Raw genomic sequence first — 27,095 nt, 5'->3', positions numbered from 1 at the left:
TGCTGATCTCCAGTGGGTGCCTGAATCTGCTCGGTGTGGTCCAGGGGCGCGCACCACCGGGCGGCTGTAGGAGACTCAGCGGGAGCCGGGCCGCCCCGACCCTGCCCCGCCTGTGTCCCCGGCTCCACCCGCCGAACTGCGGCACCATGTCCTTCAAGGTAAGGCTGCGCCAGACCGGACTCGACCGACCGCTGTCTGCGGGGAATCTCCGCAGGCTCATCTCTAGCAGGATTTCCGCTTTCAGCATTATTCCCGACTGCGGGCCCCCCGGTGTATACAATGGGAACTGCGGGTCCGCGAGAGATGTTGCGGGTCACCGGGAGTCGTTGCGGCTTCCCTGCTGCCGACTGCGGGTCCCCGGGATGACGGTAGGTGATGCGGAACCGCAGAAGGCGCGTCGCTGGACTTGCGCGGTGCAGGGTAGGAGGAACGGAACAGCGGTGTGGGCAGAATGGCCGTGTTCGCTGCAGCTCTGGGATAGTATGGTGTCCCGTGGGTAGGAAAGGTTTAGAGGGATATGGGTCAAACACGGGACAGGTGGGACTAGTGTACATGGGGTATCTTGGTTGGCATGGGCAAATTGGGCTGAAAGACTTGTTTTCATGCTGTATGACTTGCAACGGCCAACATCAATCTGTTGGGCTAAAGGGCCTGTTTCCATACCATACAACTGACTATAGTCAAAGTAATGGTTATATAGCATGGAAACCGACCCTTCGGCTCAACTATACAAGGCTGTCCAACTTGCCTGCTTGCAGACAGAAGGATTTAGTTTAATTTGCATGATGGTATTGTCATGCAGGGTGGAAACAGGTCCTTTGGCCCAACTTTCCGTGTTTGGCACAGACATTTAACGGCGGCAGAGTGGCAGAGTTACTGCTTTACTGTGCCAGAGACCCGTTTCGATCCTGATTAAGGGTGCTGGCTGTACGGAGTTCGTACATTCTCCCTGTAACCGTGTGAGTTTTCTGTTAATATACAGGGTGGTTGCTGGTCGGCGCGAACTTAGTGGGCCAAAGGGCCTGTATCCGCGCTGTATCTCTAAACTAAACTCGGTGAGTTGAAGGACTTTTATCTTTGTGACTCAGGCAAGTTTCCATGTATAGCCTCCCCACAGCAATTAGACCCAATTCCCCTTCACAACACTGTCTGTGAGCTTCACTGCGGAAAAGCTGATGAAATTGACGAGTGATTGCTTCCATTGACCAAACACAGAGTGCTGGAATAACTCAGTGGGTCGGGCAACATCACTGGAGGGGATGGATCGAGACTCTTCATCAGACTGATTGTAATGGATAGGTGACATTTACATCCACAGATGCTGCTTGATTCACTGAGTTCCAGCAATTTGTGTTTTGCGCAAGATTCCAGCATTGGCAGTTCCTTATCTCCGGCTTCTATTGACATTTGTACATTCATATTCTATAAAAAACAATGTAACATACAGCCTTTCGTTTGGAGTCACAAAAGAAACTTAAAAATACATTTATTTTTGGTTCCTCTAAAACTCTCTAGCTCTTAATAATAATAATAATAATAAATTTTATTTATGGGCGTCTTTCAAGAGTCTCAAGGACACCTTACAAAAATTTAGCAGGTGGAGGAAAAACATGTAAGGGGAATGAAATAAATAGTAGAGACATGACTAGTACACAAAGTAAAGACAGAATACAATTCAAAACACAATATGAGGCAATTAATGCACATATGAAAAGGGAGGGGGACGTGGGGCTAAGGATAGGCAGAGGTGAAGAGATGGGTCTTGAGGCGGGACTGGAAGATGGTGAGGGACACAGAATTGCGGATCAGTTGAGGGAGGGAGTTCCAGAGCTTGGGAGCTGCCCTGGAGAAGGCTCTGTCCCCAAAATTGTGGAGGTTGGATTTGTGGATGGAGAGGAGACCGGCTGATGTGGATCTGAGGGACCGTGAGGGTTGGTAGGGGGAGAGGAGGTCAGTGAGATGGGGGGGGCCAGATGATGGAGGGCTTTGTAGGTGAGGATCAGGATTTTGTAGGTGATCCGGTGGGAGCTGGGAAGCCAGTGAAGTTGTTTGAGGACTGGAGTGATGTGATGCCAGGATTTGGTGTGGGTGATGAGTCGGGCTGCTGCGTTCTGGACCAGTTGGAGTCGGTTGATGTAGGTGGAGCTGTTGCCAAGGAGAAGTGAGTTGCAATAGTCCAGTCGGGAGGAGATGAAGGCATGGATGAGTCTTTCAGCAGCGGGAGGTGTGAGAGAGGGTCTGAGTTTGGCGATGTTGCGGAGATGAAAGAAGGAGGTTTTAATGACATGGCGGATGTGAGGCTCAAGGGACAGGGTGGAATCAAAGATCACGCCAAGGTTGCGGGCCTTGGGAGATGGGGAGACAGTGGTGTCGTCGATGGTGAGAGTGGGGTTATTGATTTTGCTGAGTGTGGCTTTGGAGCCTATGAGGAGGAATACCCTTTCCCCCTTGACACAATTTGGATGAGAATGTACAGTAAGTTTGGAGATGACATTAAAACAGGTGGTGTCATAGACCGTGAAGATGGTTATCAAGATTTTGATCAGTGGACTGAAGAATGGCAAGTGTAGTTTAATGCTGATAAGTGTGAGATGTTGCATTTTGGGAAGTTGAACCAAGGCAGGAAGTTCACTATGAATGGTAAGGCCCTGAGGAATGTTGTAGAGCAGAGGGGTCCAGGGGAACAAGTACACATTCCATGAAAGTGACGTCACATGTAGATAGAGTGGTGAAGAAGGCTTTTGGCATGCTAGCCTTCATCAGTCAGGGTGCCCAACCAAAGTCCTATAAAGCTGCAAGTGATTTCCTGACTCTTATACTTAATGTCCCGACTGATGAAGGCAAGCATACCTCCCCCCTCATCTGAGGGACATTATCTCACACCTTTTGTCTTTACATCTCTGGCCTTTGTCCAACCATTTGCCTATCAGATACCTCCTCCCCCCCCCTCCATCTGTATCCACCTATTGCTCACAAGGCTTTGACTTGCCACTTCTCCTTTCACCCCCCTCCCCCACGACAATCAGTCTGAAGAAGGGTACCAACTCAAAAGTCACCTATTCATGTTCTCCAGAGATGCGACCTGTTGAGTTTCTCCAGCACTTTGTGTCTTTCTTTGCAAACCATATCTGCAGTTCCTTGTCTATGGTGTTTGTTCTGTTGGGACGAATGTAAATTGAGGGTTGATTATTGCTACATTTACGTCCAAGTCATTTTCTATGTATCTCTAACAACAGAGGTCCCAGCACAGAAACCTGTGGAACTCCACTTGTCACAGACTTCCAGCTAAAATAACACCCTTCCACCATAACATTTCCTGGATAATCTTTACTTCCATTCTTAAACAAAGTAGCATTATCTACTCATTATCTACTTATGGAGGGAAGGCAGGTACAGGATGCTGAGTTGGATGATCAGCCATGATCATATTGAATGGTGGTGCAGGCTCGAAGGGCCGAATGGCCTACTACTGCACCTATTTTCTATGTTTACTCTCCAGTTCTCCAGGACCTTGCCTCTGGCTAGAGAAGAAACAAAGATCTTTATTGTGGCCCCTGCAATCTCCTCCTTTGCCTCCCTCAATAACCTGGGGTAGATCCCATCGGGCCCTGGGGATTTATCCACCATAATGATCTTCAAGATTCCCAACGTCTCCTCTTCCTCAATCTCAATCTATCCTTGCATATTAATATTCCCCACACTGATGTCACTGTCCTCCATGTCCTTCTGTGAATACAGATACAAAGTACTAATTTAGTACCTCACCTTCATCTTTATCCTCAACCAGTCCCACCTTCAAGTTCCTAAGATGTTCTGCCATGGACACTAACCTCAGCAACTATGGACCATGTCTTTGATTGCACTACATACTTCAGCTTTGCACTATAATGGTCTGGTTACCTTGTGTTACTGATTACTTAGAATATTCTGCATTGTAAATCAGCTGATGGTAGATCAGACAGCTGGAAATTTGATTTGCAGTGGCCTTGGTTCCAAGGTGATTCAAACCGTTTTAATTCACTATTACATTTCGATGATGATGTACTTTGGTGTTGACACAAACCTTGTGTTTATTCTGACAGAGGGAGATGCCACTTGCAAATGCTGTGTTCTGGACCGCACGCAGAGGAAACGCTACCCTCTTGAGGATACTTCTAAACAGTGGTCGGATGGATGTAGACTGCAGAGACAGTGTATGGGTCCATTAATGCATGCAAGGGCAAAGTCTATCCCAGCGACCATCGTGGTGGGGTTACAACAGAGCCCTAGAGTCATGCAGCATGGGAACAAGCCATGCAGCCCAACTTGTCCTTGCCGACCAAGATGCCCGTTCAAAGCAGCTCCTATCTGCCAGCACCTGGCCCATGTTCCTCTGAGCCTTTCCTATCCATTTATCTGTCGAAATGTCTTTTAAACGTTGTTATACTACCTGCCTCAACTATTTTCTCTGGCAGCTCAATTCATATAATTACTATCCTTTGAGTGAAAAGGTTGCCCCTCGGGTTTAGTTTCCTCTCTCACCTTAAACCTCTACCCTCTGGTTCTTGATTCCCCTACACTGAGTATATGATTATCAACCTATCTATTCTCATGATTTTATACGCCTCTATAAGATCACCCCTCGGCCTCCTGCACTCCAAGGAATAAAGTCCTAGCCTGACAAACTCTGTATATAACTCGGTCCCTCAAGTCCTAGCAACATCCTTATAAACCTTTTCTGCACTCTTTCCAGCTCAATGACATCCTTCCTGTAGCAAGGTGACTAACAATGAACACAGTCCTCCAGGTGTGCAACAGTAACATAACGTCCCAACATTTATACTCCATTCCCTAAATGATGAAGGCCAGGGCGGCCGAAAGCATTCTACACCACTCTATCCACCAGTGACGCTGCTCTCGGAGAACTATATATATGCAGCCCCAGATCCCTCTGTTCTACAATACAATCCAAACTAGGCCTTCAAACTAAAGACACCTTAATTGCCAGTGCTTTGTGCTGGCCCCATGGGTGGTTGTAGCCAGTATCTGGATTTGGTAGTGATCCTAATCATTGGAATTATTTCCCTGTTGACAGGTTGGGACAACTGCTCTCATGGTGGCTTCACACTGCAATCATATGGATTGTGTTCGGGAGCTGATCTTACAAGGAGCGGGCATTAACATCCAGAGAGAGGTAATGTGTAGTACGGCGGGGTGTATGTATCTCATCTGGGGAGCATGATGGGTAAAGTGGAGAGCATGTTTCCACAGCAACAGCCTTTTTACATTTTAGCATTGAAAGTTAGAACGATTGAGGTCTTCCAAATTTTTCAGGAGTTGTTTATTGGGTGGATGTAGAGAATATGTTTCCACATGTGGAAGTCGTAGATGTCAAAATAGTTACTGATAAATTCAGTGGGAGATTTAAGAGAAAGTTTTACTCAAAAATTATTGAGATGAAATTTGATCCAAGTGGCTGAGGTTTAGGAGAAAGTTGGATAAAAACAGGAAGGAAAAAAGAAAGAAAGAGACACAAGGAGCCACACACACTGGAGTCTTGAGCAACCAAAGTACTGGAGGAACTCGGTGGGTCAAGCAGCATCTGTGGCGGTAATGGACAGATGACATTTTCAATCGGGACTGTTCTTCAGATTTTTCTTCAGAATAAACAAACCCAGAAACAGCTCTTCTACCTTGTACTGGTCTGGCCACGGCACATGGGACAGGCCCTTCAGTGCACAATGTGAACAAGATGCCTTGTTAAACAAATCTACTTTCTCTGCACGTGATTCATATTCCTCCATTCCCTGCATATCCAAGTGCCTATCTAAACGCCACTTAAGCACCATTATCATATCTGTTTCCACCAGCGACCAGGCACCCACCACTCTCTCTGTAAAGAAACTTGCTTTGCACATCTCCTTTAAATTTCTCCCTTTCACCTTAAAGCTATGCCCTCTAGTCATGAACATTTCCATCCTGGGAAAAACATTTTTTATTGTCTGTCAGTCCTATCTGTGCCTCTATTAATGTTATATACATTTATCAGGTCTCTGCTCGGCCTCTCTCGTCCCAGAGAAACCAATCCAAGTCTGTCCAACCTCTCCTTGCCTCTAATCCAGGTAGCATGCTGGTAAACCTCTTCTGCATCCTCATCAAAGCCTCAACATCCTTCCATTAATGGGTTGATCAGAGTACACAATACTCAAAATATGGCCTAACTAAAGTCATAGAGATGTATCATGACTTTCTGGCACGTATACTAAATGCCTCAACTGATGAAGGCTAGCATACAATACACCTATCTGCTCGTCTGTTACATGCTTGAGGCTGAATATCACATTGGAGACATATTATGGGTTTTTTAGTATTGATATAATTTATGGAAACTTTACCACAGAAAACAGTTTATTGTGCCTGCATATATTTTGGGACCAATCAAGAGATGAATTTCCCAGGCATGCCGAAGCATGAGTGATGGTCCACACTGGAGAAGTCAGGAAAATGTAGGTTGTATTAAAATGCAGGAAGCTAGGGAAAGTTGATCTGGAACTCTGATGTAATCCTCGCTGAAGAGCTGAAACCTGATCTTCGTCCAAAATTCCTCTGATTGGCCTCCGGCAGAATCACTAACATTTAGTCATACAGATGGAAACAGGCCCTTCGGCCCATCTTGTCCATGTTGAGCAAGATGCACATCTACGCTGGTCACATTTGTCTGCATTTGGCCCGTATCCCATAGGCTGAAGGCCCTGTTTCCGCACTGTATCTCTAAAGTACAAAGCCACTACTCTCTGAGTGAAAATGTTGTCCTTTAGTTACTGTTAAATCTTTCCCCTCTCACTTTAAACCTATGCTTCTGGTACATGAAGGCCTGAAGAAAGGTCCCATCACAAACATCGTCAGTCCACGCCATCCACAGATGTTGCCTGACCCGCTGAGTTCCTCTAGCACTTTGTGTTTCGCTCAAGAATCCAGCATCTGAAGTTCCTTGTGCCTCCCTTTAGTTCTAATTCACCTACAATGGGGGGAAAAGGACACTGCATTCGCCCTATCTATAACCCCCACGGTTTTATGCACCTCTATATGATCAGCCCTCAGTTTCCTGCGCTCCAAGGAGTAAAGCCCTAGCCTGCTCAATCTCCCTATAGCTCAGACCCTTGAGTCCTGTCAACATCCTAATAAATCTTCTCTGTGTTGTTTCCAGCAAAATAGCATCCTTCCTCTAGCAGGGTGACATGATCCTTTGATAGAGTTCTGGCAATTGATAAAACGAACCTCAGGAAATTCCCAGGACATGGTTGGATGCGAGGAAATGATCTGTCAGCAAAGGAGTGAGTTAATGTTTGCAGCAGGAAGAGTGGTGATCCACCCAGTACTAATTGACAGTGACAGCTGTGAGCTTGCTGTTGAGTTGTAGGGGTGGCACAGTGGTAGAGCTGCTGCCTTACAATGCCAGAGGTTCTGGTTTGATCCTGACTACGGGTGCTGTCTGTACAGTGTTTGTACAATCGCCCTGTGACAGTGTAGGTTTTTTCCAGGTGCTCCAGTTTCCTCCCACACTCCAAAGACGTACAGGTTTATAGGTTAATTGGCTTCTGTAAAATTGTGGGTTGTCCCTAGTGTGTAGGATAGTGTTAATGTACGGTGTGATTGCTGATCGGCGCAAACGGTGGGCTGAAGGGCCTGTTTCCAATCTGTACTCTAAAGTCTAAAGAGTGAATTAATTCCACTTTATCTTCCCAGTCAGGTTCTACTGCTCTTTACTTTGCTGCTCAACAAGGGAACGATGAGATTGTGAAATTCCTGTTGGAGTATGGGGCCTCCACAGAGCTATCAACCAAAGTAAGAGAGCCAACGTCCGTCACCACTGATATATCTTCCCCCCCCCCCACCCCCGAGCCCCAAAATTGGCAATGATATCATTGTGGTTAAATCTGTGGTGCTGCTCACTTTACAACTTAACCAGAGGAAATATTCTGAAATACTTTCTGTACGCTGCAGAGTAACAGTGGCTCACCCACTAAAAATGTTGTCTCAGAGCTCCAGTGACCCAGGTTCAGTCCTGACCCCGGGCGTTGTCCGTATAGAGTTTACATGTTTTACCTGTGACTGTGTGGGTTTACCAAAGTTTTATAAAGCTGCAATGTGACTTCCTGATTCTTATACTTAATGCCCCGTCTGATGACGGCATGAGTTAAGTGTGTTTTATTGTCATATGTCCCAAAGAGAACAATTAAATTCTCACTTGCAGCAGTTCAACAGAATATGTATACACAACCACACCATACGCTTTCTTTACCACTCTATTTATTTATGTTGCCACTTTCAAGGAGTTATGGACTTGGACCCTGAGATCCCTCTGCACATCAGTGTTGTTCAGGGTTAGGATTATACAGTAGTTTTGTGATTAACTTCATACTTTCCCGTTCCATTCGATGTCCCAAAATGCAACACCTCTTTCTCACTCGGATCAAATTCCATCCGTCATATATATCCCAAACAACAGTGGTCCCAGCACAGATCTCCATAAAACCCAGTTGAACCCTCTCTGGCTCAATCATGTCTTACCTATAGTATGGTGACCAGAACTGCACTCAATACTCCAGGTGTTGTCTCACCAACATCTTGTACAACTGGTAACATGATTTTCTAACGACTAATTTGTCCATTTTTTTTTGTCATCTGCAAAATTAGGCGAGGAACAGGTACAATGAAAATCTTGCTTGCAGCAGCACCACAGGCACAGGAAATGCATAAATAATAATAAAGTATTCATAAATTATGTGTAAGTTACAACATCAATTCAACAAGATAGTGAAAAGAAAAAGAATGCAAACAAAAAGCCATTAATGCAAACATATACGATTAGAAAAACGGTTCATGGTAGTTCAAGTGGTCGTCTATACTCTATAGTGTTCCATTGCCGATGTAGGATTAGGATTGTGCGGGTCAGTTTAAGTACCTGATAGTTGTAGAAAAGTAGCTGTTCCTAAACCTAGTGGTGTGGGACTTCAGGTTCTGTACCTCCTGCCCCACGGTAGCAGTGAGAAGAGGGCTTGGCCCGGATAGTGATAGATGGCGCCTTCTCGAGGCTGTGCCTTTGATGGAAGGGAGGGGTGTGCCTGTAATGGACTGGGCTGAGTCCACCACTCTCTGCAGCCTCTTGCATTCCCGTGTGTTGGAATTGCCGTACCAGGCCACGATGCAACCAATGAGGATAATTTCTACGGTGCACCTGCAGAGGTTTGTAAGAGCATTCAGAGACCTGGTGAATCTCTTCAGGAGTTGAAGGGAAATTTGTGAAAAAAGTGAAATAAATCCTTTGCCTATTTCCTGTGCAGAATAGAGCCACTCCACTGTCGATCGCAAGTCAGTGCGGACACCTCAAAGTGGTGGAGACTTTGCTAAACAGGAGATGCAACGTTAATATCCAGCTGCAGGTAAGACCATCAGGGTAACAGGGGTGATCTTGTATGCTGCTTGGAGTCGGCACCTGAATCCTCAGCACACATAAACCTTGGTAGCACTTTGTTCAGTATAGACTCTGGATTATAGACGCTGATTCCATATGGGTTATAGAATTGTTATAGCACAGAAAGAGGGCACTCGGCCCATTGAGCCTGCAGTCCCATCAGTCCCATCTCCTGAAACTATACGTTATTCTCTTTCCAATGCCTCTGACTTCCCCTTTGAAATCCCTTTGTCAAGAGTATTTAATTACCCTATGTACTGGCAACAGACAACAAAATCATCGCTTGCTGCAACTAAACAGACCCATCAGCTCAATAACACAACAAATAATGATATAATAATCAATCATAAAATAAATTCATAACTAGGTAACCATAATAGTGCAAAATCGAAGTCTGCAGGGAATCCAAAGACAGTCCATAATAGGTCATAGTTGCTGAGGTCGTGGTTTGGCGTTGTGCAGTGTTCAAGAAGCTGATGGTTGTTGGGAAGAAGCTGTTCTTGGACCTGGAGGTCATGGTTCTCGGGCAGTAAGTTCTAGAGTATCACCACTCTGGGTTGGCAAGCATTCAGGAGCCCCAAACAGTAACAGAAAATACTGGACAACAATTCAGCAGTTCAAGTAGCATAGAAACATAGAAATTAGGTGCAGGAGTAGGCCATTCGGCCCTTCGAGCCTGCACCGCCATTCAATATGATCATGGCTGATCATCCAACTCAGTATCCCGTACCTGCCTTCTCTCCATACCCCCTGATCCCCTTAGCCACAAGGGCCACATCTAACTCCCTCTTAAATATAGCCAATGAACTGGCCTCAACTACCCTCTGTGGCAGAGAGTTCCAGAGATTCACCACTCTCTGTGTGAAAAAAGTTCTCATCTCGGTTTTAAAGGATTTCCCCCTTATCCTTAAGCTGTGACCCCTCGTAGCATTGGGGAGAGATAAACAGATTCAACGTTTCAACTCGTAGATCCTTCGTAGGGATCCTTATATCTTCGGCCTGAAACCCTCCCCACAGATGTTGTTTGGCCTGCTGAATATTTCCAGTGTTCCCAAATGTTTACCCAAATCTGTGCCCTTGCTCATTTATTCTCTCTACCCTGTCTAAACACATTCTGATTTTTTCCATCTCTTTTAAATCACTCTCAATATACATTGTTCCCAAGACAACAAACACTAGAGACACAAGGATCTACAGGTGTTGGTTTACAAAAAAGACCGCAAAGAGCAAGAGTAGATCAGTGGGTCAGCATCTCAGAAGGACATGGATAGGCGACATTTTGGGTCGGAACCCTTTTTCAGTCTGGTGATGTTTCGTGTGGGGACCATTCAGAACCATAGTAGCCTGTTGGTATCCCAGTATCAAATAGATTACAAAGATACTGGAGGTGGTAGAAAAGGGCTTTGCAAAGATTTTGTCAGAATTGAGAGTGTACAACTGGTTCAGAAGTCTCCACAGTGTGTGACTGTATCCTCCTGGAAGTGGAATTGAAATTGATTATTGCCAACCAAACGGTGGTCCTTTGAGTGAAGAAAATGTTAGAGAGGGGAGGGACAGAGAAGCTGATTCTTGCTGTGATAAGGACCAAGCATAAAACACTCACCAATAGATTCAGTAAATCCCTGGGAAAACTCTTTGCCCATGGAGTGGCGAGGAAATGGATGCCGCGGATAGAGCAGGAGGGCGAGGGGTGATCTTATAGATGTGTACAAGATCATGAGAGGAATAGATAGGGGTAAATACACAGAATCTTTTGCTCAGAGTAAGAGACTCGAGAACCAGAGGACATACAGTAGGTTTAAGGTGAGGAGGGTGGGGAAAGATTTAATAGGAAACTGAGAGGTAACTTTTTTACACAAAGGTGGCGGGTGTATGGAATGACCTGCCGGAGGAGGTAGTTGAGGTAGGTACTATCACAATGTTTTAAAAACATTTAGACAGGTACATGGATAGGATAGGTTTAGAGGAATCTCGGCAGGTGGGACTATTGTAGATGGGACATATTGGTCAGTGGGAAAGTTGGGCTGAAGGGTCTGTTTCCATGAGTCTATGACTCTGTAACTCTTATGACTCAGTCCATTAAACGTGCTGCATGATTCAGAAATCCATGGCCAACCTTTTTACCTCAACACAACTTTTCAGCTCTATTCTATATCTCTTTATTCCCTTAATCACTGAAATATTCTCCTCCACATGGGTCAACATCTGCGGGGGGTTTTCCTGCCAGTCTCCTGTGAGTACAACTGGAAAAGCCATCAAAAGCCCAGAGAAGCAAGTGTGAGGGATGTTTAAGAGGCCATTCTGAAGACTGTCACATTCACCAAACCTGCACAGGGGGTGTAGAATTTTCCCACTCTGTGCTTGATCTCGGAAGCACTTCTGAGTTTGCAGCAACCCTGAAAACTAACTGACCAGAAAATTGGACACCAGCAAATTCCCAGGACTAACAAAACTTGCATTTAAATAGCACCTGTCACAACTCCAAAATGCCTCATTAGACTGGGAGATCTTTAGAAGTACAATCAGAATCATAGTGCAGGAAATGTTATAGCCACCTACCCTCATCAGACGAGAATCTATTTTAGTTCGACCAATATTCACCAGGTTGCCGTGGAGAACTGTTCTGGGCTTCCTTGGCTCACTGAAGGAAGTTGGTGCTGCCTTCCAAATCTGTGAACTTCAAGCCCACATTGTAGCATCGGCCTGGATTACAGGAGTCAAGAATGTTTCTTTGTCATATGCACTGGTTATGAATGGGAACAGTGACATTTTTATTCAGACACATAATGAGCAACAGTGCCCTCCATAATGTTTGGGACAAAGACCCATCATTTATTTATTTGCCTCTGTACTCCACAATTTGAGATTTGTAATAGAAAAAAAATCACATGTGGTTAAAGTACACATTGTCAGATTTTAATAAAGGCCATTTTTATACATTTTGGTTTCACTATGTAGAAATTACAGCAGTGTTTATACATAGTTCCCCTATTTCAGGGCACCATAATGTTTGGGACACAGCAATGTCATGTAAATGAAAGTAGTCATGTTTAGTATTTTGTTGCATATCCTTTGCATGCAATGACTGCTTGAAGTCTACGATTCATGTTCATCACCAGTTGCTGGGTGTCTTCTCTGGTGATGCTCTGCCAGGCCTGTATTTCAGCATATTTAGCTTATGCTTGTTTTGGGGGGTAGTCCCCTTCAGTTTTCTCTTCAGCATATAAAAGGCATGCTCAGTTGGGTTCAGATTGAGTGATTGACTTGGCCACTCAAGAATTGACAATTTTTTGTCTTTGAAAAACTCCTTTGTTGCTTTAGCAGTTTGTTTGGGATCATTGTCTTGCTGTAGAATGAACCGCCAGCCAATGAGTTTTGAGGCATATGTTTGAACTTGGTAACTCGAATTTCACTGTACCTTTTGTCAAGTGACAATAAATGCAAACTTGAACTTGAGCAGATAGGATGTGTCTATACACTTAAGAATTCATTATGCTACTACCATCAGCAGTTGTTTCATCAATGAAGATAAGTGAGCCAGTACCTTCAGCAGCCATACATGGCCCAGGCCATAACATCCCCACCACCATTTTTCACAGATGAGCTGGTATACTTTGGATCTTCAGCAGTTCCTTCTCTCCTCCATACGTTGCTCTTCCCATCACTCTGATACAAGTTAATCTTGGTCTCATCTGTCCACAAGACTTTTTTTCAGAACTGTGGTTGCTCTTTTAAGTACTTCTTGGTAAACTGTAACCCGGCCATCCTATTTTTGCGGCTAACCAGTGGTTTGCATCTTGCAGTGCAGCCTCTGTATTTCTGTTCATGAAGTCTTCTGCGGACAGTGGTCATTGATAAATCCATATCTGACTCCTGAAGAGCGTTTCTATCTGTCAGACAGATGTTTGGGGATTGTTCTTTATTATAGAGAGAATCCCTCTGTCATCAGCTGTGGAGGTCTTTGTTGGCCTGCCGGTCCCTTTACGATTAGTAAGCTCACCGGTGCTCTCTTTCTTCTGAATGATGTTCCAAACAGTTGATTTTGTAAGCCTCAGGTTTCGCTGATGTCTCTAACAGTTTTATTCCTGTTTCTCTGTCTCATAATGGCTTTCATTGGCACAACTTTGGTTCTCATGTTGATAAACAGCAGTAAAAGTTTCCAAAGGTGATGGAATGACTGGATGAAAGACTAGGTGCTGAAAGCTCTCTTATACCTGCATTAAGGACGCATTTAAACACATCTGAGCAATGCCAAACACCTGTGAAGCCATGTGTCCCAAACAAGTTCAAGTTCAAATTTATTTGTCACATGCCCCATAAGGTGCAGTGAAATGAATTTACCATGCAGTGTTACAATTTAAAAAAAGTACATAATATACAACATAATTCAACAGACTTCACTGTGGTAGAAGGCAATACAGTTCAGACAGTCCTCCCTTGTTCACCCGTGGACGGCATCCTGACCCTCCGTAGTCACCGCTAAGGACGGCCCGATATTCAGGCCCTCTGGTTGGGCTGGTTGGAACGCCGACATCGGGACAAATCAAGCACATCCCGCGGCCCGGAGCTCCCATATCGGACACCTCCTTACCGGAAACCGCGGCTTCCGGGTGTTGCAGGTCGGCGGTCGGAGCTCTTCTCCAGCGACCCCCGGCATGGGATCAACCGCTCCACGATGGAAGATCTGCTCCACGCTTGCCGCCAGAAGCTCCACAGACCGAGGCTCCAAGTGGGTTGTAGGCTGCATGCCAGTGGGCGGAATGCTTCTCCAGCGACCCCCGGCAAGGAGGTCCACGATGTCAAAGTCCCCGCGGCAACGCCAATGAAGCTCTGGGCCCGACTCCGGGAAAGGCCACACCAAACCAGCGGTAAGGCCGCGCGGAGGGTGGGGACGAAGAAGTGACAAGGACGAAAGTCGCCTCTCCATCGAGGTAGGTGTCTGAAAACAGTTTCCCGTGGTGGTGGGAGGGAATAGGGGGAAACAGTTTTCATAATGGCTTTGACTTTGACAGGGGAAATGTTCTGCATAGGGGCCAGGACGCATGTCTGTGAGCGGATGGCGGGCCACATCTATCACGTGTACACATGGATCCTGCCCCCATCCCGCCCCGGGTGGCAGGCATCAAATCACGTGTTCACATAGATCCCGCCCCTTCGAGGATGCCACCCGGAGCACTGGCCCCTAGTTACGGGCTCTCACGATCATGGTGTACCTACGGACCATTGCCTTGGCTTTGTCCTGAAGGCGGTGGCTCAAATACTCACAATCCCGACAGAGAAGCCCAGACACAGAAGGTGCGCGGCCGTGCCGGCGGCTTTGCGCAGGATGCGGTATAGCCAGAACTCGCCGTTCATCGGCTCCGCCATTGCGGCCGCCAGCACAGGCCTCCTTGCGTCACTTCGCCTGGGTGCCGCGGCCTCCGTCCCAGGACGTACCGGAGATGAAGGAAGTCTGTGGGCCGGACGATTACCAAAAAGAAAATACACCTGCGGGCCAGATGATTTCGGGTTACGGGCTGCATTCGGCCCGGGGGCCGTAGGTTGCCGACCCCTGCACTAAAACATACTTTGGACATACTAAAAAAAACAAAAGAAGTAGAAACAATGAACCCACTGCAGGCGAGGGAGGCAGCCGACTCGCAGCGCCACAGGAACAATTCGGACTGTAAACGCCTTTCTCACCAGGGACTAACTGTACAGAACGTTTTTCCTTCTATTATTTATTATGTAAAATAATATGTGTGTTATGATTGTGTTTATAATTTGTTTGGTTGTTTTGTTGTTCCGCGAGCATTGCCACTTTCATTTCACTGCACATCTCGTATGTGTATGTGACAAATAAACTTGACTTGACTTGACTTGACTAAACAGTGTGGTAACCTGAAATGGGGGACTATGTATAAACACAGGTGTAATTTCTACATGGTGAAACCAAAATGTGTATAAATACCTTTTAATAAAATCTGACAATGTGCACTTTAACCACATGTGACTTTTTTTTTCTATTACAAATCTCAAATTGTGGAGTACAGAGGCAAATAAATAAATGGTGGGTCTTTGTTCCAAACATTATGGCAGACACTGTACTGTACATGTAAAATAGAGTATCAGTTATAAGTAAACCAGACCATGATAGTCCAAAAATAATAGTAGATCCAAAAACAAACCTAATAGTTCAAAGTTCGGTAGGGCTGAGGTGCTTAAAGCTGGGTTGTTGCCAGTGTTGTGCAAGGTTGTTCAAGAACCTGGTGGTTGCTAGGAAGAAGCTGTTCTTGAATCTGGTGGTCACAGTTCTTGGGCTCCTATACTTTCTTCCCAATGGTAGCAGAGGCATGATAGTGCCCAAGGTGGTGTGGGCCTTTGATGATATTGGTTGCCTTTTTGAGTAAGCATCACTTCCTGTAAATCTCAGATGGCGAGGAGGTCAGTACCTGCGATGGACTGAGCACTGTTCGTCACTTTGTGCATTCTCCTTCCAGTGAAGGATAAAGAAAGAGCAGGAGTTCAGAGTGGTACAGCTGGTAGAGCTGCTGCCTCACAGCTCAAGACTTGGGTTCAACCCTGACATAGGAACATAGAAAATAGGTGCAGGAGTAGACCATTCGGCCCTTCGAGCCTGCACCGCCATTCAATATGATCATGGCTGATCATCCAACTCGGTATCCTGTACCTGCCTTCTCTCCATACCCCCTGATCCCTTTAACCACAAGGGCCACATCTAACTCCCTCTTAAATATAGCCAAAGAACTGGCCTCAACTACTTTCTGTGGTAGGGAATTCCACAGATTCACCTCTCTATGTGTGACCTTGGGTGCTGTCTATTTGGAGTTTGCACATTCTCCCTGTGACCGCATGGGTTTCCCTTGGGTGCTCCGGTTTCCTCCCACATCCCAAAGGTGTGTGAGTTGGTAAGTTAACTTGCCTGCTGTAAATTGCCTCTGGTGTGCAGGTGAGTGGTATAATCTGGGGAGTTGACGGGAAAGTTGGGAGAATCAGCTATGTGCATTTCTGGGCATGTTACTGTACGCAAGACTTGATTAAGCTGGAGAGGGTACAGAAAAGATTGACAAGGATGTTGACAGGAATGGATTGCTTGAGGCTGGATAGGCTGGGACTGAAACAAAGGAGGCTGCGGGGTGACTTTATAGAGATTTACAAAATCACAAGGGGTAGAGATAAGATGAATGGACACCGTCTTTTCCCCAGGGTAGAATAGTCCAACACTAGAGAGCATAGGTTTATAGTAGAGAGGAAAGATTAAAGAGGATGTGTGGCAACTTCTTAACCCAGGGATTGGTGGGTATTTCAATGAGCTGCCAAAAGAAGTGAGAGGCATGTGCAATTACAATTTTTGAAAGATGGTTGGACAAGTACATGGATAGGAAAGATTTGGAGGGATATGCGCCAAATGCAAGCAAATAGGATTAGCTTAGGTAGACAACTTGGTTGGCATGGACATCACACATCGGCCAGAAGGCCTGATTCCATGTTGTATAAGTCTACGACTCAATCTACCAAAGACTCCTTTGCCACTCAACTCCTTGGGCCTGCCCTCCCATCCAGTGTAATGGTGGTGTTATTCAAAGCCACAATGTTCAGAGAATACACATGCACTGGTTATTAAAGAATCTTTCCTACATCTAAAAGACAATTCCAAGTACAGTTGACTCCGTTGCTCTCTCAGTAATCAATAGCAGGATTCTGCATTAGCCTCATTATAGCCAGGAGGAAACCAAACATTGCTAAGTACATGAAAATATTTAATGTTGCACTTAAATAAGAGGTTAGATCTACAGTATATTATTGATTGGTTAAAATGGGCAGAGAATCAGTAGTCATTATCTGAGAATAATGTTTTATGTTACAGATTACTAACGTCCCATATATAGAGAACTATTTTCTCATATTCATGATTAAAAACAGTAAAATGATGATAAGTCAAGAGTGTAATTGTCATATGTACCAGAAATGGAACAATGAAAATGGTGGAATAATAAAAATCGTAGGATCTTGGGGGGAAAAAAGAGCTGGAGGCTCCACACCCAGCGCAGGCCAGGTCATTTGATCGATTTAAAGGGGAGATTGAAAGGTCGAGGAATTGAAGGCAATGGGGAATTAGCCCAAACCAGGATTTGAAGCCGGCATAGTTCAATCATGATCATATTGAACGGTGAGACAGGCTTGAGGGGCCGAGTGGCCTGCTCCTATTTTCTTGGGTAATCAGAAATGTAATTTAACAGGTGAGATTCTACTTTTACTTAACACTGGTATATTTTGTTAAGGAATGGGGAGTCATGTTACATATTTTCTAACATCAGCTAATGGATCAGCTGACTTATTTATGTCAGTTTTTTTGTGGCACAGTGGCGCAGCAGTAGTTGCTGCCTTACAGCGCCGGAGACCCGGGTTCGATCATGACTACGGGTGCTGTCTGTATGGAGTTTTACGTTCTCCTTGTGTGCGTGGGTTTTCTCCAGGTGCTCCGGTTTCCTCCCACACTCCAAAGATGCAAAGGTTTGTAGGTTAATTGGTGGTCGTTGGTCGGTATGGACCTGGTAGCCTGAAGGGGCTGTTTCTGCGCTGTACCTCTAAAGTCTAAAAACTGACAGTGTTCTTTGTTTCAGGACGGAGCAACATCGCTCTTTCTGGCCGCACAAGGCGGGCACCTTAAAGTGGTTCAACAGCTCCTGTCAGCGGACGCAGAGATTGACCAACCAAGACAGGTATGGGTTTTGTGGGTCTCTCTGAGAAAGGTGCCCATTAAGTAGGTATGTTACAAAACGTACCTGAATCGTGGTTGAGCATCTGCCCCACCCCTTGTGTGTGATTTTGGTGCTGTTTAGAGGGGGCAGGTTTAAAACGCGATTTTTACTAGGCTGTTCCAATCGAAAATGTTCAGCCTAGTACACATCCGCTGAAAGATCGCAAAGGTTTATTAGTTTTTATGGCCTTGTATAATATGGTGTAGTTTAAAAATCACTCTGGCAACCTCGCAGCTCCAGGGTTTTATAAAGCAAACAATTAAAGGTATGTACCTTATTTTTTACATTAAATGGGGCTTGTATATAACCCTGAAGGGAAGTAGCTCATTTTGGGCGCTGTTTTTCTGGGCATATCTAAAGTCTGGGCATTTGAGGGCACAAATCCAGCGCAATGTGAACGTTCTAAACCAGCGCGTTCACAGGATCCCACTAGAAAGCCGATTTAAATTGACTTTAATTTACAGCAAATGAACACTAAATTCCTTCCATTTGGCCTATAAATTGATGTAAATGAGATTTAAAGATCATGTTTTATTGTGAATTATTTGTGAATATTATTTGGACATTTAGGCTATTTAAAAATGTTAATCATTTATTAAGAAATGGATAGATGTTTAGACTAGTAAGTGAAGTTTGAAATTAGCTACAATTGGGTAACTAACTAATTATATGCTTTAATTTCAGGTCGTCCAAGTAAGATTATTTTATATTTGTTTCAGAATGCTTCAATCTATGATAACTGAAAATTTCATTCAGTTCTCTTAATTTCTTAAGAAGGTTATGGGCTTTTGACTGTCCACGATCCCATACCAATAGGGAACAGACTAATTTCCGAGTATGAAAATGGCCATTTTTCTATTACTGGAGATATGAGAAAGGTGCCCAAATTAAACTTATTGTTATGCCATCAGCAGGCGACTTGACTCAAAATTTTGTAACTTCTACACTAAGTTTCCATCAGCAGGCGATGGTCTTCTGTTGGACTCTCTGTGAAAGACAAAGAGATTGACCGGAGTTCCACATGTCCAGAGGGTCCTTTGCTCTTCTTGCCCATGTACTGCCCAGGGTCCAGATACAAGCACACTTGAGCAGCTGCCAAATAACATTACAAGATTTGGACGATGGCAGGAAATCATTCAGGGCCGCAAGGAGGGTAGAGGCTGAGGGGTGACCTTACTGAGGTGCACATGATCATGAGGGGCATGGATAAAGTAAACGCTCATAGTCTTTTTGCCAGGATAGAGGATTCTACAAATGGAGGGCATAGGTTTACAATTAAATATTTAAGAAAATCAACTATTTCACTTTATCTGGAATGAGCAATTAGAGGAAGCTAAAGATACAGACACAATTACATCTTTTAAAAGACATTTGGACAGATTTATCGATAAGAAGGTTTTAGGGGGCTATGGCCCAAATGCTGGCAAATCTAACCAGCCCAGCATGCCAACTCAGGATGATAGCTCAGGACTGCTCTCTAGTTGTTGATAGGATAGTTCAGTTGCCTAATAACAGCTGGGAAGGAACTGTTCCCGAATCTGGAGGTATGTGCTTTCACACTTCTGTACCATTTGCCTGATGGGAGAGGCGAGAAGAAAGAGTGACCGGATGAGACTGGTCCTTGATAATGCTGGTGTCCTATCCCTCCTCTCTGCCGGCTTTCAACCCCCTCCCCCATCCTCCCACAATCAGTCTGAAAAGGGTCCCAACCTTAAATGTCATCTATCCATGATCTCTGGAGATGTTGCCTGCCCCACTGAGTTACTCCAGCAATTTGTCCTTTTTTTGGTAAACCAGCATCTGCCGTTCCTGGTTTCAATTCTCCCTTGTACCCTCTCGCTTTCCTTTCCCATTCCATTAGTGTCAAGCCAATGTTTAATTTAGCCCCACGATCTGGACCTCCTCCTTAGAGCACTCCAAGCATCTACTGCTTGCTTGGAAACCTCCTTTTGCTTGCCTTTACTTCAATTCATTTGTAGCATTTATTGACTGGCTTTGGGCTGGAGGTGGTGGTGGGCTGTGTTCTTGAAGCACTGCAGTCCTTCTAGTGAAGGTGGTCCAGCTGTGCTGTTGAGAAGGGAGTTCTAGGGTTTAGACCTGATGATGATGAAGGCCTGGTGATTTATTTCCATGTTGTCGTGGTGTGTGACTGAGAGGGGTAGGTGATCGTTCTCCCTTTTCCTCCGTCATGGGAGAGGTCACGTTTGGCTGGTGCTGTCAGAGTAACCTGGGCGAGAGTAATGGCCTCGGTCCTCCTTGAGGTTTGCTGTTCTAATACTTCCTTTTTGTTTTTCTCAGGATCTAACCACACCATTGTGGATAGCGGCACAAATGGGATACATTGATATCGTTAAGCTGCTGCTCCAACATGGAGCGAGTTCAGATACTTCTCGCAAGGTCAGACCTCACTTTGTAAAAGGAAATAGTATCAGCACTTGGTAAAGACACAATGATCGAGGAATACAGTAGTGCAGGCAAACATGTACTTGTGACGTGGTGTCACACTCAGTGCAATGCGAACGCCACATTACACCGTGATTAATCAGAATAATTGCACTCATTTTGAAGACAGACCTGCAGATGGTGGAATCTTGAGCAATACATAAAGTGCTGGAGAAACTCAGCGGGTCAGGCAGCATCTACAAAGGGAATGGACAGATGAGGTTTCAGGTCAGGACCCTTCTTCAGACTTCCCACCACAGGCAGTCTGAAGAAGGGTCACAACCCAAAACTTTGCCTGTCTATTCCCTCCACAGATGCTGCCTGACCCGCTGAATTCCTCCAACACTTTGTTTATTTTGCACTTGTTTTAGCTTTTGTGGGCAGTAACAGGAATTTCTCCTGGGAGTCTAAGCCGTCTGCCTTGGCTGTTAGTTGTGTTCGGACCATTAACAGACATGGCGACATTTTAACAAAAATTTCGCAAGCTTCTCAATAATGAAGAAGAATATTTAAAAATAAAAGAGAAAATGGAGGCCAGACAGTATGTGTGGGAGAGAGAAACAGAGTAAATGTTTCAGATTGAAGATCCTTCTTCAGAAGTCAAAGACCTTCTGATCAATAGACAATAGGTGCAGGAGTAGGCCATTCGGCCCTTCGAGCCAGCACCGCCATTCAATGTGATCATGGCTGATCATCCCCAATCAGTACTCCATTCCTGCCTTCTCCCCATATCCCCTAACTCCGCTATCTTTAAGAGCCCTATCTAGCTCTCTCTTGAAAGTATCCAGAGAACCGGCCTCCACCGCCCTCCGAGGCAGAGAATTCCACGGACTCACAGCTCTCTGTGTGAAAAAGTGTTTCCTCATCTCAGTTCTAAATGGTTTGCCTCTTATTCTTCCCCAGTTATGGGGGGGGGGGGGGGGGGGGGGGGGAGACACAGGGTCATACAGTGTATAATGGCTCTTCATCCCAACTTGGAACCCCAATTGGCCACCCAATGACCATGACCAACATGTTCCATCCACAATAATCCCACCTGCCTGTTTATGGCCTATATCTCTCTAAAGAGCCTGTCCCACTGCGGCGACCTAATTTGTGAGTTTAGAAGAGTTTGCTCTCGACTCAAACTCGCAGCATGGTCGACACGTGGTCCTAGGAGGTCACTGGAACTCTCCTTCATGCTCGAGGGAAGCTGAAAAAATTACCGCAAGTAAAAATTGGTCGGCATGGTTCTTTTGAACTCGTAGTGCAGTGGAGTGGGATCGCTAGGCAGTCGAGGCAGCTGTAGGCAATCTCCTTTGCTGACCGGGCATTTTAATTGGCTCATTGGAGTTTTCAGAACCAAGGAAAACCGACCGGTAATGTTAAATGCCCGCTAAACTTTATTAAAAGTTGTCTGGCATCTTAAAAGTGTACCCACCCCTTCTTCCCTCCCCCTCTCTCTCTCTCTAAAGGACTTACCGTACACTGTGCAGCCGTCTTTTACCTTCCTGTTCATTGCAGGTGTGAATTTCAGACAGCGCTCCCCCGCTTTCCCTGGCCCCCGCCTTTGCGATGTTAGTGTGTGTGTGTGTGTGTGACGGTCGATCCAGCTCGCGGTTTCATTGCTGGCGGTCGATCCAGCTCGAGGTTTTTCAGGCGAGTGCCCTCGAGCTTGAAGGTCGAAGACAGTTGCTGAAAAGTCACGTTAGTGGGACAGGCCCTTAACCCCGTCCTGGGATTTTTGGGATTTAAACCCAGGTGGCATTGAAGGATAAAGATTATATATACAGCCCGATGGTGTGATACTTGCAGGGGATCCTGCAAGTGGAAATGTCTTCGCTAATTTTGGAAGGTGCTGTCGGAGTAACTAGGACAACTAACTGCAGTACATTTGCAGTGCTGTGCAGCCACTGGAAGCTGGCAACCTCACAGTTAAAATGTTTCAGGCCAGCTGAGCCCAGATTCTTCAAATCAATCCTCAACAATCCAAAAAAACCCAGAACCGGATATCAACAGCGCTTAGTCTCAGGATATTTATTTTAAAGAAATGTAGCAACTTGGTGTATGTTCAATTACAATGCATGGAAGTTTCTGATAGAAAAATATATTTGTGTTATCAAATTAAAATTCCTTGCTAATAATTATTATTTTCCCCAAGGACGGCTCTACACCTTTATTCAAAGCTGCATACAAAGGGTTTACAGAAGTTGTCCGGGAGTTACTGATGTTTTCTCCCTCACTGGGAATTCTAAAGGTAAAACTCAATTGCTTTTTAATCAGTATGGATATAAGAAACAATCTGGTACTTAAAAATATACGCCTTTAGTTATCACTATCATTTAGCTTTTGTTAAATCCAAATGTTCTTTCAGTCCAACTCTTTTCTAAGACCAAGTCCTTTAAGTGGTTTAGTGTCACGTATGAAAAACTAGAAAGAGTGCAGAAAAGATTTCCAAGGATGTTGCCTAGACTCGAGGGCCTGCGCTATAGGAAGAGGTTGGCAGGCCAGGACTATGTTCCTTGGAGCACAGGAGGCAGAAGGGTGATATTATAGATGTGTATAAAATAACGAGGGGAATAAATGGGGTGAATATCCAGAGTCTTTTACCCAGGGTGGGATAAATCAGAAGGTATAGGTTTCAGGTGAGAGGAGAAATATTTAATAGGAACCTGAGGGACATGTTTTTAACACAAAGGGTGGTGGGTGTATGAAACAAGCAGCCAGAGGAGGTAGTTGAGGCATATTCTAGGGGGGGTAGAGGGGGAGGGGGGGGGTTAGAGAGGGGGGGTGGAGGGTAGAGAGGGAGGGGGGGGGGGGTAGAGAGGAAGGGGGTAGAGAGGGAGGGGGTAGAGAGTAGAGAGGGGAGAGGGGATAGAGAGAGAGGGAGGTAGAGAGAGGGAGGTGGGGTAGAGAGGGGGGGGGGTAGTTAGAGAGGGAGGGGGGTAGAGAGAGAGGGAGAGGGAAGGGGGAGATACCCTACCCCATCTCCCTCCTCCTCATTTCCCTCATCCTCCTCCTCTCCCATTCCCTGCCCCAGGGCCTACCGAGGTCGTAGAGCAGCGCCAGGGCCTGGACAGCTTGAGAGCCCATTGTGATTGGTGCACTGTGACAGGCAGCCAGCTTGAGAGGCCATTGTTACGTTTGACAACGGTCATTGTGGCAGTTGGAAGCCACAATGGAAATTGAAATGTTGAATAACTTCGGAACTATAAGTCGGAATGCGACGGAAAGATGTTTATCGGTTTGATGGGAAAAATGTGAGTAGAATATGTGAAAATGGGAAGGCTGTGGCGTAGCGTTTGGAAGAAGATAGGAAAAAGCAGAGCAGAGTGACACATTGCCGGCACAAACAAAGAGTTTTAATAATTTAGATGGACCTAACGGGACTAGCTTCGATAAGGCGTCTTGGTTGCCATGGACGATTTGGGCCAAATGGCCTGTTTCTGTGCTGTATGATTCTATTCCCTGTTCCAAATGGTGAACTGAACAGTTCTCTCTGGAGTACTTTACCAGAGTAACTGTCCATGCATTGCATTGATATCTCTGTACAGAGTAAATTCACTTTTTTTTTCCTTTCTTGTGATGTGGATGTTGTTGCTAGCCCATCATTTAGAAACATAGAAAATAGGTGCAGGAGGAGGCCATTCGGCCCTTCGAGCCAGCACCGCCATTCATTGTGGTCACGGCTGATCGTCCCCTATCAATAACCCGTGCCTGCCTTCTCCCCATATCCCTTGACTCCACTAACCCCTAGAGCTCTATCTAACTCTCTCTTAAATCCACCCAGTGACTTGGCCTCCACTGCGCTCTGTGACAGGGAATTCCATAAATTCACAACTCTCTGGGTGAAAAAGTTTTTTCTCACCTCAGTCTTAAATGACCTCCCCTTAATTCTAAGACTGTGGCCCCTGGTTCTGAACTCGCCCAACATTGGGAAAATATTTCCTGCATCTAGCTTGTCCAGTCCTTTTATAATTTTATATGTTTCTATAAGATCCCCTCTCTTGGTTTTGTACTTTGATGATACTATCATGGGTATACAGGAAGTAGAGCAAGGGACTGAGCACACAACCCTGAGGGGCATCAGTTATCAAGGTGGAGGAATTTTTAAGACCAATGCTAGCTGGCTGAGGTCTGCTGGTCAGGAAGTCCAGAAGCAGGTTGCAATGAAAGCCCCAAGGTAAAAATCCAGAGATTTATGGAATGGCTGATTCGATATTATGGTAATGACATCCCTCCTAGACCTATTGTTCCTATTGCCGAAAGGAACAATTATAAAATAATCGGTTTCGGATAGCGTGGCTGTAAAAGTGCTGAAATTCACCTTAAAAACATCTTCCCATTATTTCACTTTGTTATTTTGATTATTTGGTCACTGATAACTTTGGTAACTTTTAAATTATTTTTTATTTCATTTTATTCATTTTTCAAGGTAATTTTCTCCAATTTCTAGATTTGCTTCCCATGCGCCTCCGCAGAACGGAAAGTTTTTGATTGAACGCCTTCGCTTTGAACCAGTGGAAATAAATTTAACTTCATCTTCAAAGGGTGGACTATTAGAATGCACACAGAGAGGGTCTCTGAGATTGTGGAGGATTGACTGGTGCCCTGGGGATTTCCGTGGAGATTTCCTTTACATGGATAGGAAAGGTTTAGAGGGATATGGTCCAAACATGGGCAAATGGTAGTTGCTCAAATAGAACAGCTTGGTCGGCATGGACGAGTTGGGCTGAAGGGTCAGTTTCTGTGTTGTATGACTCTGAGAAACAATGAATTGTTTCTTGTTTGCACAAGCAGAATGGAATGACGGCTCTCCACGCTGCGGTGTTAGGAGGGAGTGCAAGAACAGTGACTCTTCTCATTGAATCTGGAGCAGATCCAAGTCTAAGGAACACGGTGAGAGACTATGCCCCTTGCCCTCTTTCTCGGCAGTTGCAAAGACCAGGGATGAGATAGACACAATGTGCTGGAGTAACTCAGTGGGTCAGGCAGCTTGTCTGGAGAAAACGGATAAGTTGTGGCGTCACCTGCTGGTCAGACCACTTACTGTCGAACCCTTGTCAGTAGTTATGAGGACTGTCATGTGACATCATGGGTTAAGGGGAGTGTCCTGCTACATGAGCAGATCTTACCTATAGATCAATAGTCAACATGTAGCTGAGCTCGAGTCAACACCCTCGCTCAGTAGCAGCAATGACTCTTATGTTAGAGAGTCCAAACGCACATTTATATTATCTTGCTAATAAAGTAACCTTTTGATCATGAAGTTTGGACTGGCTACAAGGTGATGTTTCAGTCTGAAGAAGGATCCTGTCCCAAAACGTCACCTATCCTTTCTCTTCAGGGATCCTGCCTGACCCCTTGAGTTACTCCAGCTCTTTTTTTCTATCTCTGGAGGACATGGATAGGTGATGTTTCAGGTTGGGAAGAAGTTCTCAACTCAAAACAGCACCTATCCATGTCCTCTGATGCCTGACCTGACAAGTTACTCCAACTTTTTTTATGTTTTTCTAAATCTATCTATGGTATAAACCAGCATCTCCAGTTTTTTGTTTCTCTATCTATTTGTGTTGCCACTTTAAGGGAACTATGGGCTTGGATCCCATCAGTGCTGTTAAGAGCCTTGCCATTAACTCTATGATTTTTCGTTATCATTCAGGAAAAAGAGTTACCGTCAGATCTCACGAGGAATGACCGGTTGGTCAAGTGTCTTCAGTCAAGACGAGGTGCAGAAAGTTGATGATGTGAAAAAGATGTCTGACAAACCTTTCAGAGCACAGTGAGAACTGCAATTCTTTGCTTTTGGCTGGGGAGAGATGTGACGAGTGATTATAAAGATGTCATTAAAAAAATGAACAAGCCATATTTGGGGTTATTATGCATCTGTTGTTTGTATTAATTTTAATTAAAAATAATTTAATGTCATTTTAATATCACTGGAGCGTTTTGATTCATTAAAAGATGAAGGCAAAGATATTCCATTTACGGGTGATGACAGAATCACCAGAACAGAGAATGTATTTATGCTTTGAAGTATTTCTGCTGTAAAGTTAATGAATAATTACAGTGCTAAAGAATAATTTTGGTGCTGGCTGGTTTAACGTTTTGGATAAAAGATATGAAGAGAAATGTTTTGAGCTGGTAGTCTGTAATTCACTGCCTGTAGGGGAGTGAAGGCAGCCAGTTAGGTCGTCAGCAGGGAATTGGATGACACTGTGGATGGAATAACTGCAGGTCGACAGGAAACGAGCAGGGCACTGAGACTGACGGGATTGCTGTACAGGGGGGTGGCATGGACTCAACAGACCTCGCCTGTGCAGTTACAAATCTAAGATCTACTTGTTGATCTAAGATATTCTCAGCACAATTCATCAAAATTATGTTGAGGTGGGAACAATGTACTGCACCAAACAATTATGTTGCACTGTTGTTTAATTAAACTTTAATTGAACTGT

At 45.0% G+C, this 27,095-nt stretch overlaps 1 protein-coding gene across 3 annotated transcripts; it reads left to right on the top strand.

Moving 5' to 3' along the window:
* Nucleotides 1–27,095, top strand: ankrd29 (ankyrin repeat domain 29). 3 transcript variants are annotated; one of them, XM_055634266.1, is made up of 10 exons: nt 2–158; nt 4,083–4,193; nt 5,075–5,173; nt 7,726–7,824; nt 9,324–9,422; nt 18,079–18,177; nt 20,515–20,613; nt 22,799–22,894; nt 25,438–25,536; nt 26,300–27,095. In XM_055634266.1, exons 1-10 carry the CDS (start codon nt 147–149, stop codon nt 26,378–26,380), a joined length of 894 nt encoding a protein of 297 aa, XP_055490241.1. In that variant the 5' UTR covers nt 2–146; the 3' UTR covers nt 26,381–27,095. The 3 variants fall into 3 exon arrangements, with proteins under 3 accessions (XP_055490243.1, XP_055490241.1, XP_055490242.1); XM_055634267.1 differs by lacking the exon at nt 2–158 and adding an exon at nt 264–368; XM_055634268.1 differs by lacking the exon at nt 25,438–25,536 and having other exon boundaries at nt 1–158.

The sequence above is a fragment of the Leucoraja erinacea genome, chromosome 4, assembly GCF_028641065.1.
Source record: "Leucoraja erinacea ecotype New England chromosome 4, Leri_hhj_1, whole genome shotgun sequence".
Taxonomy (NCBI): Eukaryota; Metazoa; Chordata; class Chondrichthyes; order Rajiformes; family Rajidae; genus Leucoraja; species Leucoraja erinaceus.
Note: the sequence above shows the minus strand (reverse complement) of the source record. Positions and strands in the feature narration are given on the sequence as shown.

Excerpts from the sequence above, each read along its gene's own strand:
- ankrd29 (XM_055634266.1), top strand. Across the intron at positions 7,825-9,323 it reads CCACAGAGCTATCAACCAAA|AATAGAGCCACTCCACTGTC; the intron begins GTAAGAGAGCCA and ends TTTCCTGTGCAG. Across the intron at positions 9,423-18,078 it reads ACGTTAATATCCAGCTGCAG|GACGGAGCAACATCGCTCTT; the intron begins GTAAGACCATCA and ends TCTTTGTTTCAG.